Here is a 13245-nt window from a genome sequence, read left to right on the forward strand (position 1 = left end):
TCTTTTTTTTTTTTTTTTTTTTTTTTGCAAATGACTGCTGGGAATTAATCCTCCCTGTTACCTGCTGTAGCCATGAACAACGCCATCACAAGTGGCCTTTAGACAAGGTTGCCGCCACTTAATTAGCTAATATTTGCGCAGCGGCAGGCAGAGGTAGACAGTTTCCTCTGCGCTAAGCATCGCTATTAGGCGGGAGGTGATCCGTCCCTGCACGGGCGGCGGCACTAGAGGAACCGTAGGCTGTCTGCTGGCAGCGGTATCGCCCAGGAAGGGTGCAGACCCAGCGGGCTTTCCCAGCGGAAAGTCACCTATGGAAATTATATACGTCCTCTCCAGTGGCTCTGCTCAGCTGCTTCCAGCCCCGGGGCAGCGGGGGCTCTTCTTTCAAAGAATAAAAGGGGCAAGACAGATGAAACACTTTGCTTACCGAGCCACCGAGCTTACCGAGCCACTTCCATCCGCTCAGCACCGCTGCTCAGGTACCTCTGCATTTCCAGAACACCTTTGGGCTCTGCCTTAGAGAAACAGAAGGTGCTGAGGAGGAGGATGCAGCTCAAAGGCAGGAGGATGCGGAGGGGGTTCATGTCTCATCAGCCCACCCCACCAGCGGGATGCCACATCCCGATGCTCACCAGCGCCGGCAGCGGGATGCCACATCCCGATGCTCTGTGGATGCAGGATCTCCTCGGGCGAGGAGAGCTGCGAACCCACCGCGCCTCCCGGCCCCATCGGCCACAGCAGCGCGTTCCCGGCGCAACGACGCTGGGTGCGGGGCAGCCACCGTCCCGGCACCTACGGCACAAATCCCACCAGCAGCACCGACCGGCGCCGGTACGCCGGTTAGTGCTTCATTTAGGGGCTGATCCTGCAAACGTGAGGAAGAAAGGAGCAGAGGGTGGGCAGCACCAGCCCTCTTGCGCACATGGACACACTCTCCTCCCACGGCACCGGCTCCCCACCAGCTTCCAGCGTCCATGGACTTAGTCCCCAAGGCACCTCTTGCCTTTCACTATTGCCATGATAACGTTGCAAGCCAAAACTTGAGGAGACTCTAAACACTTTGGAGAAAAGCTGCTTACGGTGAGGCGGTTATTAAAGATATCCATTGCATTACCCAAATTGCAGGGAGAGCAACAGAAAAAGAGACAAACGTGCAGAAACCCTGAGAACCAGCAGTGACACGACCAGAGCATGAAGCAGAGAAATCCGGGCTTTCCCCCTGTTTTGGCCCAAAAGGGAATATCTGGGACAAACTAACCGACTCTCAGTTTCCCACCTGTGTAAAGCTTTATTTTCCAGGGAGTCCCATTCGCAAAGGCTGCTCCCACCTCCCCCGGGGCTCATGCGAGCCACGGCTCAGGTCAGAGCGGAGCACCGAAGGAGCACAGAAACGCTGGTGCAAGAGCGTAATAAGGCGATAGTGTTTTTAATAAGAAATTTAAAGAGTTTTCTCATGGCTATGTGGGGTGGAAAGAGCTGTGCCAAACTCCACACCGTGGGTTTCTGCTGGGTCTCACCCTCGGTTCAGTAGGATCTTGTTCTCGCCGGGAATTTCAGTGCTGCGCAAACGGGTCTGGTTTTGGTTTTACGTAGCAGAGAGCCCTGGCACGGGGCTGCCTCCAGCAGATGCGAGCGCCGGGTTAGCGAAGCCTCGCTGTAATTTATGTGCTGCTTTGGGAACCCGCAGCCCTCGAGGGAGCATGTCAGATCCACATCATCTGCCAGCGTGCCAGATCTCGCTGCTGGATCCCTGCCGGGATCGCGCTCACTCGTTTTCCCCCTGCATCCTCCTGCCCAGCAGCTAACCCACCTCCTGGGCTACGATGGGGTGGTTTGAGGCCAATTCCTGACCATCGCTGGGGAATTTCCAGGTCCTGCATGAAACACATCGTAGGCTTTTCTTCTTTTGGGATGTCCTTTAAACGCAGTCAGCCCTTTACACGCCACTTTGCACCAGCGGCTGGAAAGAAGAGAGGTTCCGCATGTCCAGCTCGCCGGCTGGGAAGTGATGGAGCTCCCCAAAAAAACTCCCAGGGACCAGGGCAGCTCTCCTGCTGCCCTCCAGCCATGCGCGGCCAGCAGGACATCAGCTTGGCGCAGAATGCTGAGTTTTGGGGAGAAGCACCTCGTTCCTTGGGCTGTCATGCAAATGAGCTGCTGCTGTAACACCCAGAGCCCTGCAGCCCCTCCAGCAGTGACTCGATTCCCTTTCCCAAGTCACTGAGAGGGGAAATCCATGTTCATCCACACCTGGCAAGCCTCCTCGGGTCTCTGCTCCAGCCCTGGCAATGCGGGATGCAGTCACTCATCCATGCCGAAAGGTGGGAGAAAATAAAACACATCCAGGTTTCCACCCTGCCAGCGCGGATCCCTTTACAGTGACACTTTGCTGCCTCTGCGCCTCTTGGCAGATCCAGATGGGCTCAGTGTTGACACATCTGGATCCCTTTGAAGCACCTAGACAGGGATCCAAGGATAACAACAATAATTCCACATGGCATGGAGACGGGCGCTGGCAAACCCACCTTTACAGCTGCTCACGGCGGGGAAACAGGTCCGCAAGGAAGGTCCCACTGCCACGCTGCCGCGGGAGGAATGTCAACACCCCGATTAAACAGCAGCATCTCACACCTCAGCTGCATTGAAGGAGCGCTGGAAAATGCGCCCTTATTTACGAGCACCTCTCCAGCATCCCTCCCTTGCCAGAGTGCCCGGGTCCCTCCCGGGACAGGAGACACAAAGCGCGAGCGTCGGTGTTAATGTGCGGGCTGGGAGCGTGGTTCAGCAGGTGACAGGACGAGCAGTCCCTTCTCCCTGTTTGCTTTTTGCAGGTTTTGCTTGTGCAAGGCGCTGGATGAACAACGCCATGCTCTGCTCCCCCGAGGCCGGCGAGCATCAGTGACAAAGCGCTTACAGCCGCCGCGGTGCAGCCGTGCCGAGCCCGAGGGGCTGGGAGGCCAGGGCAGCTGCCCAAATCCTGCCTTGCCAGCCAGCACCTCCCAGCTGCCGACACCTGGCTGCGGGGGATTAGCAGAAACCGGCAGCCTTATTTCATGCATTTTAGCAAGACGCTGATGACTTGAGGTCACAACCCCTCGCTAACGAGAAGCTTTGTGTGCCTGATCGATGCCCCGAAGCAATTAGTCCCTCACAATGCTTATTATTTCTATATGAAATGGATGCTGCATGAGTTTTCTTACTTTTGGCAGAATTTCCTCCCTGTGAAGTAAATAAGCGTGCCAGTATTTATCAAAAGCGTTCCTGAGCGCTGTGTCCTCAGCGGGGCTGTGGCAGCGCCTTGACGGAGAGCCAGCACCGCTCCGTCATGGATGAGCCGGGACTCCCTGCCTCTCTTCCCTGAAAACCCCGGGAGAGGTTTTTAGGTCAAACCCCATGACCGTGAGCAGCGCTGGTATGGTCCGTTCAGCCACGGAGCCTGCAACCTCTCTGCCAGGGATCATAGAATCATCAAATCGTGGAATCGTTTAGGTTGGAAAAGACCTTTAAGGTCATCCAGTCCAACCATTAACCTACACTGCCAAGTCTACTCTAAACCAATCAAGGGTAGACCAGACTGAACCATGTCCCCAAGTGCCACCTCTGCCCATTTTTTGAATGCCTGGGGGAGAGTTATAACCCCAATGGCAACACAGACCCAAAGATTGATTGGTTATCTCCTTAGGTAGGCTGTGCTTTGCCAGCAGTTCTGACCGTCTCTAACCTTCCGCTAAACACTGCAATATCTATTTATAAGACCCAGGGACTGTAGAAACCTAAATTGAAGCCCTGGAGCAGCTCAGCCAAGCCAACCACCGAATGCATTAGCACCTCCCTCGCAGCCAGACCACACAACCCCAGGCCGGCAGCATCTCCCTGGCCCGTAACGTGCCAACTGCACGCACCGCCCAAAAGCCCACGCTGGCTGCCGGGCGCCCATCGCTGCCCTGTGCTGGAGAGGCAGCACCGTGAACCCAGGAGCAGCCCGAGGAGCCCCGCGCCCTCCGTAAGGGACCCGCCACCGAGGGCAGCTGCAGCCACGCGCCGCTCGACGGATGCAAACCAGCCCACGCAGCGAGGACACGGCCGCTGCTCCCATGCAGAGGTGTCCCTCCAAAGCACAGCTCCCTGCGGTATATTTTTTAGCACGGGGGCATACTTACCGGCTTGCAGTTAATATGAGAGCGTGCTCCTTCAATGTCCTTTAAAGCGTTCGCCTTCTGGTTCAGAAGGGAGACTTGAAATAAAAATTAAAAGGCAAACAAAACCAGTGTCTCCACTTAAAAGCCCTTTAAAGGCTTGGAAATGATTAATGTGTTTAAACTATAAACTGTAGCTGTTTTAAGAGGAGATAAATATGAGATCAAGACTTCTGACTACACAAACAGTGCGAAAGCATAAGTAAACAGCTGTGACAAGTTTAGCGCTCTCGTGGAGACGGAGTTCTGCAGAGGACGCGTGCGCTGCATGCCACGGCTGCAGGATTTGAAGAGGAAGCGTCAGGCTGACACCGAAAGGAGCGACGCGCAATTAAGTTCTTCCTCAGCCGGCTGCACCATGCAGGGTCAGAGCACCGTGCTGAAGGTGGTTTCTAGCAAGAGGCGAGCCAAGCAGCAACACCCCCTCGTTCGAAAGGCTGAGGAGCTATCGGCAGAGCAGGGCTGGCACGCAGCTTCCCCGTTCGCCTGACGGTCGGCGGACGAGGTGCGCTGCACCCGTGCACCTCGCTCAAGGCAGAACAGGTTCCTCTCCCAGCTCCCCAGGGAAAATGTTGCAACGCCAGGACTAGAGGAACTCCTGCCCAAAGAGTCATTGATGTCGACTGCCAGCTTCTCCTCGCAGATTCACCCAGGCGAACACCCTGCTCCAGATCCTGCTCAGCCGGGGATACAACCCGGAGCAGGGAGACAGAGGGGAGCCATCTCTGTCCTGTGCCACGGGCTGCGCCGAGCCTGGCACGGGGCTGGAGGGCAGGAGGCAACGCAGGTGGCCGGCAGCACGTCCCCTCTTGCGTGGGGGCACGATGGCAGAGCTGCAGCGTGCAGATGCATCGGCACATTTTGCAGAGCAGCTGCCGAGGCTGCTCATCGCCGTCGCGATCCAACAATGGCATGGCGAGGCAGGCAGGTCCGATGGAGGACGGATGGATGGGAGGAGATGCGGTGGGAGGGACGGGCAGAAGCCGCTGACCTGTGCCAGGAGCACAACCTCACGTCCCCAAGAACAAAACGCGTTCTCAGTGGCACTGGTCGGCCTGTTTTGTGTTAAACAAACAGGAACCTGAGGCAGAAAAACGTGCGCGTCTCCCACACGGTCCTGGTGGGATCCCACCGCTCACCTCCCCAGCCTGGCGAGCAAGAAATCTTCCCTCCAGCTTTGGCAGATGGCGAAATACTCTATAAGAGGAAGAAGGAAAAAAAGCCATAACAAAGCCATTTCTGCCACAGATGAGTAAAGATCCTTGAACTCCCTCCAGAAAGAGGCATTGCGTCCTCCAGGGCAGCTTGCAACGCTCCGCCTGGCAGCTGAACTCCGAGCCCGCTCCCAAATCATCCAAATCGCATTAGCACCAGCTCCCGTGCTGCCCGTCTCGTTTCGTAATCGAGAGCTGTGCCCTGGAAACTCTGGGATTTACGTTCCTGCCTCGCTCAGTATCCCGGCGCAGAGATGCCGCTTTGGCCCCGGAGCCACCGTGCTGAGCTGCTCGCCCTGCCGGGAGCACAGGGGCAGTCCTCGGGACCCTTCCCACCACCAGATTTCCCTTTAAGCCTTGAAATCAAGTTGTCCCTTCAACCTCTGAGGAACTCCTCACCCTCTTTTTCCCCCAGGAGAAGCACTAGAGCTGCCGCTTTTCGCACAACCTGGTCCCCATGCCCACCACCCAAGCCTCACCATCGGAGGTCCCGGTGTGCCGGGTTCACCACGAGCCGTATCCCGGTTCTCCGGTGTCGTGGTTTAGCCCCAGCTGAAACCAGGACATCCGGTTTGTTGTATTTTTCTTGGGGACCCAAGACAGAGCTGCAGGGAAGGCACAAAACATAAAGACCATCAGATCTGAGCACGGAGAAACTCCTTTATCAGCTTTATCCCAAAGAGCAGGATGCAAAAGGTGAAGGGAGAGCCCGCACTGGAAACCCCAGTATGCAACCCATAGCGACATCCCGAAACGAGCCCCGCGGGAATGTTTTTGGGAAGCAGTGAACGTGCGCGGATGCATGGATGCAGGGAAGGGGCTGACACTGCTGCCCCTTGCTGTGCAGCGGGAATAATTGCATGAGCGTGGTGGGAAGGAGGCGGCAGTTCCTTGGTGCGTGGAAGGAAAGGAAAGAAAAGCAAGCAAACATCAGAGAGCGCGGGAAGCAAAGTCGTGCATCGGACTTTCTGCTGAAAGATTCGTGTTGAGTTCAATGGGCCATTTAGCAGGTAACTGTCACTTCAAACAACACGGATTATTCAGACAACAGGAGACCAAGCCAGGGTAATGCTGCTCATAAGCCTGTGTATGTTCAAACACTTTGACGGCTAGATAAATAGACTATTTAATTAAACCAACAAGTCATCATTTATTTTCACATCACAATAGGTTAAATGACTTTTTATTCCCATTTTCCATATCAACAGAGCAGACTTTTTGGTAATAAAAGCTAAACTCTAATTAACAGCTGGTGTGGTTGTACTTGGCAGCATTGTGAGTAATTCAGTACAAAGCAAACACATTTACTATAAATGGCTTTTGATTGCAGAGACCAAGGTAATGGATGTTTTGCGAGCGGGTGCCAGCTACCGCCTGGTTATTGTTTCAGAGGCGTTGCGACAGGACCGAGGACGAGATGAGAGCAGGCGTCATCCTGGCCAGGACGATGGAAGTGGGAAAACATCTAAATGATTTATAAACACCCTGGGATGGGGGCAGCACCCACGGGCGCTGCTCAAATGCGTCTCGGGGAAGGCAGCCGGAGCCCCCTCCGACCGCAGCGGGGTTTCGGGAGGAGCCCCACGGCAGGAGGGTGCTGGTAAGACATGAAAACACCAGGGTGAACGATTGTCCCAACCTGCCCACGGACGCCCGGTGCTGTCTTACGCCAGCCCCACGCCCCGGGGCTGGGCCGGTGCTCGCCCGGCGGGCGATGCTCCCCATCGCCTCGCTGCAGCCGAGGAACAGCCACGCCTGCTGCTGCTGCCGCAAATCAACAAATGCCACTGAGGGATGCGATATAAAATCTGCCCGGCTCATCATTTCCTATCAAAACCTCTTTTTTTTTTTTTTTTTTTTCCTCCCCTTCCTTTTAAATCAGCGCTGCTTTAATAAGTGCCTTGCTGCTGGTAGTGCCAGCGAGGAAGGGGGCTGATGCTGTCAGCACAGGAAAATAAATGGCGCGTCAGCGGCTTCACCTGCCAGCAGCGTGATTTGCAGCGCTTCCCACACCTTGCAACCCCGCCAGCCCCGAGGTTTAGCTAGGCATGCTGTCGGTCACGTCTACCCCCTTTTAAGGTTTTTCATTATTTATGCAGAAATATCGACAACAGCTTGAAGTCCCTGGCCATAAAAATTATTTAAAATCAATCTCTCATGCTTCACTTACTGATTTCCCATTTAAACGGTCTCTCCGGTGATTTAAATACTGCGTCCTCATCCAGGCCTCCGTATTGATCCGCTGCTGGGATGGAGTGGTCCCCGCGCCAGGCAGAGCGTGCCCCGGCACACGCCGGGGAGGGAGAGGGACTGGGACCCCCCAATTTGTGCCCCCTCAGACTTTCCTATAAGATGTAAGCAGATTTTCTCAAATTAAAACAGAGGGAAAGTTTATTTGGAGATGTTGTAGCAGGGCTTTGACCTCCGAACCGAGGTGCCGGTGCGGAGGAGAGCTGGGTGCTCCCCAGGGAGCCACGCGTGCTCTGCGAAATGGGGCTTGGGTCACCTCCGGAGGAGCTGCTATGGATTTTGGGCTGGGAAAAAGGTTTGGGGGTGGCTTTACTACAGTGCTGGGGGGTCAGCGCCGGTGTTTTACCGTCCCTCTTACCCGAAAGCCCTTTCTCCGGTGCCGCCAGCGCACTTGGTCTGCTCCAGCTGGAAACTGGGAGCTGAGAAAACCAACACCAGCGACTGTGTGTGGCTGGATGTAAATTTATGACCCAATGGAAAGAACCAGCCTCTGCTTCCGACACCAGCACGAAAGCCGAGCGGCTGCTGGCCCCCCTCACTCGGGAGAGGGGGCACAGGGATGGGAAACCCCTCCAGAACAAGGCAGCAACCCCATGGGAATCTGCTCCCTGAGGGGATAAGATGGATGGGGAACCCAGGCGCAGCCCGGGAGCGCTTGCTCCCTGCCTCGAGCAACATTTAAGCATCGCCCGAGGAGCAGGAGGGCTCAGCCGGGAGCAGGGTCCCCTCCAGGCTCTGTGCCCGGGGCCGATCCCCGTCGCACAAAAGCACCGCGCTCGTGCCGCCGGCAGCAGCAGCCCGGCGCTTTCGACCGCAGCAGCGCCTGGACCCCCGCCACGTGCCCCGCAGCATCGCACCAGGACCCCCGGCGTTACAAGAGTGCCGCCGGGCCGCGATGCCTGGAAAGCACCCAGCGCGCAGGGACTCTGCTTATTAACCAAGGACTTCAGTTAGCGATAGGATGAGAGGAAATGGGCTCAAGCTGCGCCAGGGGAGGTTTAGGTTGGAAATTAGGAAAAATTTCTTTACGGAAAGGGTGGTCAAGCATTGGAACAGGCTGCCCAGAGAGGTGGGGGAGTCCCCATCCCTGGAGGGGTTCAAAAAACGGGCAGAGGTGGCACTTGGGGGCATGGTTCAGTCTGGTCTACCCTTGATTGGTTTAGTGTGGGCTTGGTAGTGTAGGTTAATGGTTGGACTGGATGATCTTAAAGGGCTTTTCCAACCTCAACGATTCGATGATTCTATGATTCTAACTTCTCAGGAGAATCCTCCAATCTTCAATGGCTGGTTGGTAAGTCGACAGTAAGAATTTTTGTTTGGTTGGTTTTTGCCAACCATTATCCCTTCCCTCCTTGGCAGTGTTAGGTTACTGGTTGGACTGGATGATCTTAAAGGTCTTTCCAACCTAAATGATTCGATGATTCTATGATTCTATGACTTCAGCGCGAGCAAATCCTTTCTTTGAAAGCAGGACAAACACGCCGTGTTTTCCCTTGTTTTTAGAGGGAATGCGCAATCTGATTATTTTGAGGCTGGTCACAGGAAGCACGTAGAGCAAAACCTACAGCCTCTAAACCCAAAAACGCTCACTCCTGCCGTTCTGCCTACCTGAGCCAAGCCAGGAGCCAGCAGCCCAGACGAACCCCCCTTTCCTACGCTGAGAGCCTCCAGCAGTTTTGACCAGCTCTGGTTTTCCTAGAGGAAACCGGAAAGCTGAGAAGACCTGCAGCAGCTGAAGGGCCGCATTCAGCTGGGACGCCACGGCGGAACCCGATGGAAACCCAGAGCCCGTTCCTGGCGGCAGCGGTGGGAACGCTTTCCGGCCCCGGCCGCTCCCTCCCGCTTTGCCGAGGGCTGGAGGAGCAACCAGGCAGGAGGGGAGCGACAAACCTCGCACTCCGGGAGCGCCACCGCGGACCCAGGCGTTGCCAGGGCTCGTTTGAGACCTCTCGTCTCTGCTCTCGAGTGCTTTCCCTCTGCTGCTGGTGCGTTAGGGACGTGTCCCACCTGCAGCCTTCACCGTGGGCATCTCCCACCCGCAGCTGGGTTGGCACGGCCACGGGGCCACCGCGCGTGCCACCCCGGGCTGGCCAGGGAGCCAAGCTGCTGGGCTTGCCAAGCTTGCTGACCAAGACGCAGGGCTTGGGCTTTAGGGCACCCAGCCTTGCAGAAATCCCTCCCGGAACGGGAGGCACCGAGGGCAGCTCCGGCTCCCAAGCGCTGCCCTCCCCGAGGCACTTGCTCCGCTCTCCCATCACCAACGCAATCCTCCCGGGAGGCCGCCGCGGCCAGACAGCCCTCGCCGGGGCTCGCCCAGGAGACACCTCCTCCCTGCAAACCACCGAAAAGTCACCTTGACATTAAATGGAAGCCCCGGGGGACCGCGGCACGGGGAAGCTGCTGCCTTGCATGCACGCAGAGCGCGCTGTCGGCACGGGAGCAGGTAACCTTCACATGGAAAAGGACAGAGGCGGCAAAACAAGCAAGTTTGGGAAGCCGGCGTTACTGGCCCATCCTCCACAGACAGCACAGAAATTGTGGCAGCCTCAGCTCAGTCTTCCTGGTCCGTTCGGATAAACCTATGCAGCTTCGTCTGGGTTATTTTAATTTCTAGCGTATATTTGAGGGGAGAATGGGGGACAGCTCCCCCGCCCGCACGATAATTAGGGATTTTTTTGAAGTCCCGGTACGGACTCGTTTTGCTTGTGCCACACGGGAGGCTGTTGCGGGGAGCATCCCTCGCCCAGCCGCCCGCTCCCCATCCTGGCAGAAGTGACTCTGGATGCCGTACTTCAACCCTTCGTGAACTTCTGCACACCTCCGATAGGCAAGGCGCTTTGGAACGGAGCATCTTCCTCCCCGTCCCCACCCCAGCAATAGGTTGGCTCGGTAAAATAACCATTTATTTTAATTTTGGGCCGTGCACGTGGGTTGGCAAGGCTGGCTCTGCAACGTTGAATAACCGCTGGGCTCCAGCGGGTTTGCAGAGGCACAGCTCTGCACGTGCACCCGTACTGACCGCATCTCCACGTCGGCCAGGCTGCTTTCTTTCGCCATCCCCGCCAAAACACGAGCTACAGGAGCACAGCACGATTCGGGACAATGAGGCACGGATTTTTGCAAAGCCCCGCGAGCTGCAAAATCAGACAAAACATTATTTGATCATAAAGCTCCAGTTTCCAGCGCTAATGTGGAAGCAGCTGGGTGCAGCGCTCACGGCACGGCTCGCTGGGTCGTACAGGATGGAGCTACTCCAGGGCGAGCGGATTCGAGGAGCCTCATTAGGGTATAATAGCAGCTTTGTGGGGAAATGGCTGGAAGGGCGTTCGGAGAGCCAGCCCCCACAGCCAAGCCGCTCGGGCTGCGCGCTTGCCAGAGGTAAGCGAGCCAAGAATGCAATGGGCTGCATTAGACTTGTCATCGGGGCTGGTGCTGGGGAGCAACGCGCTGTAAAGAGCTGTCGCTTTTGGAAACGCTCGCTCCAGGCAGCTCTTGGGGGAAGCGCTACCGGTCCTCTGCTCCGGCCCCGCTCCCGGTGCTTTCCCATGCGCGGGCATCCGCCTCCGCCGCCCTCCCGGACCCCGCGGTACCCGGCGTGCAGGGCACGGGGGATGTACAGCATCCCACCCCAGGATGCTTTTCCAGGGATGCAGCTATAATGGAGGCGAGTCCTCCAAATGCAGACCAGTCACCCAGAGGAGAAAGAGGCCGTGCTCCCGCTAGGATAACTCACCGGCCGCAGCCATCCTATAGCTGTACCTATATAATACCCGCTGCGCCTTACAGCGGCGGCTTGGGAGGCGCCGGGCTGCAGATGCACGGAGATTGCAGGGAGGCTTTGAGCGATGCAAGAATCCGACAGGCAGCAGCATCATCCCTCAGCTCCCCCGGGAAGAGATGCGGACCCGCAGAGGAGAGCTGCTGCCCTGGCATGGGGCAGGGGCAAACGGCCGCTCGGGTTTTTTTCTGGTTCCCTGTCCGGCCGCTCACAGCCAACTGGTCCAGTTTTTGCTGACCTTGGCGGCTGTGCAAAGGGGGAATCTGATTTCGTGTGGACGGTGTGGATTCCCCTCTGCCTGCTCGACAAGCCCTTATTTCTCTTCTCACCTTTTATTTGCTCCGCTGGGTTTTGAAAACCTGCCAGGAGAGAATAAGGAGCCGCATTCAGGGCAGATTACCCAACCTCAAAAAACAAGGCGATGCTTTTCGAGCCACATCCGCTCCGCTGACGGGGAAAGGCAAACTCAACGGTGAGAGTCAACGCAGGGAAAGGAGAAAAAAAAAAAAAAAAAAACCAACCACCCCACCACCTGCATTTACTTTGCGTGACCTCTAGCTCCGACTATCGCTCGCGTAGAATAAATACAGAGGGGAGAGAAAAACACCGTGTCCTAAAGCAAACAGCAAGGACAAGCTTGATGAGAGTATTTAAGCGGTTATTAGAGAGCGCTTGATTGCAAACCTTGTCGGAGCCCCACGGAGCATGTGATGTTTGTTTTACCAGCACTTAGCAGCTGTCCTGTTAAGGAAGAGAACAAAGTGTAGGTGTTATAAAGTCAATATTGTTACAAGGAGGTGTGTGACAACGGGCCACCGAGCTGCCGCTCAACGAAATCGCTCTCGTGTTGGGCTTACGCAGCTTAGCTCGAGTTTGTGTTCCCCCTGAATTACTTTTCCAGATGTGTACGACATAAAAGATTAAGATCATAGACCCAACGTGATTATTTCCACTGATGAGATTAATGTGTGGATTTGGGTTTTGGTTTGGGTTTTTTTTTTTTTTTTTATCTTCACTAGAAGATGGATTTTTGGATTGAATTAAAAGCGTATTTTCAAATGGTTTCACATCCCGCAGAGCAGCAGCCCCGCTTCAGGCAGGGAGCTGCCCTCCTCCTCCCATCCCATTTTTTCCCAATCCTAAGAAATTATCCTTTAAATTGAAATTTATCCTGTTTATTTTTGCCAAGAAGTGCATTGAAAAGAAAGGCCACAAATCCCACTGGCATCTCCCTGAATGGCTGGACTCTAAATAGCAACCTTCAGAAAAATTAAAAAAAAAAACCCAAAAAAAAACCCCCACCAAACTTTTTTTTGCACCTGGGTCATTAGAGCATTAAAGCTTCTAATTGCCCATATATCCATCCCTGGGGAAGAGCCCTCTGAGCTGCTAGCCTACAGAGAGTTTTATTTGAACACTTGCTTTTCGATTGCCAAATTTTTGGTGGCTTGTGCCAGAAACGTTGAATTGCAGTAAAAAAAAAAAAAAAAAAAAAAAAAGACATATTCGCTGAAACACCTATGCCAATAAAATGGATATTTTCCATTATGAAAATAATTCCTTCTAAAATTACCACCCAAATCATGTGGAAGAAACCTGCTCCCCCCGGCTCAGATGCGTCCCCCCCGGGCAGGGCTCTGCTCCGAAACCCCCCGTGTCACCTGGAACCATTGCACAACCCCCGAAATAAAAAAGCACGGCCCGTATTTCCTGCTGCCTTCGTGGGAACCGCCGGGGCAGAGCCCTTCGAGTTTGACGCGTTTCGATTCTGCTCCGATGCCGCGGTCCCAGATTTGCGCTTTCAGGA

The 13245-nt window shown here is 55.4% G+C and overlaps 1 protein-coding gene across 1 annotated transcript in view; it reads right to left on the bottom strand.

Annotated features, from left to right (window-relative positions):
• Positions 1-3276: 3276 nt before the first annotated feature.
• Positions 3277-13245, bottom strand: part of KIF23 (kinesin family member 23) — a 38729-nt gene continuing 28760 nt past the window's right edge. Inside the window, exons 26-31 of the mRNA XM_075714118.1 lie at positions 12123-12179; positions 11768-11797; positions 10676-10734; positions 9269-9355; positions 4161-4217; positions 3277-3357 (exon numbers count right to left, since the gene is read on the bottom strand). Of these exons, the coding sequence (XP_075570233.1) occupies positions 3277-3357; positions 4161-4217; positions 9269-9355; positions 10676-10734; positions 11768-11797; positions 12123-12179 (371 nt within the window). The remainder of the gene's footprint in view (positions 3358-4160; positions 4218-9268; positions 9356-10675; positions 10735-11767; positions 11798-12122; positions 12180-13245) is intronic.

This window comes from Pelecanus crispus, chromosome 7, assembly GCF_030463565.1.
Source record: "Pelecanus crispus isolate bPelCri1 chromosome 7, bPelCri1.pri, whole genome shotgun sequence".
Classification (NCBI taxonomy): domain Eukaryota; kingdom Metazoa; phylum Chordata; class Aves; order Pelecaniformes; family Pelecanidae; genus Pelecanus; species Pelecanus crispus.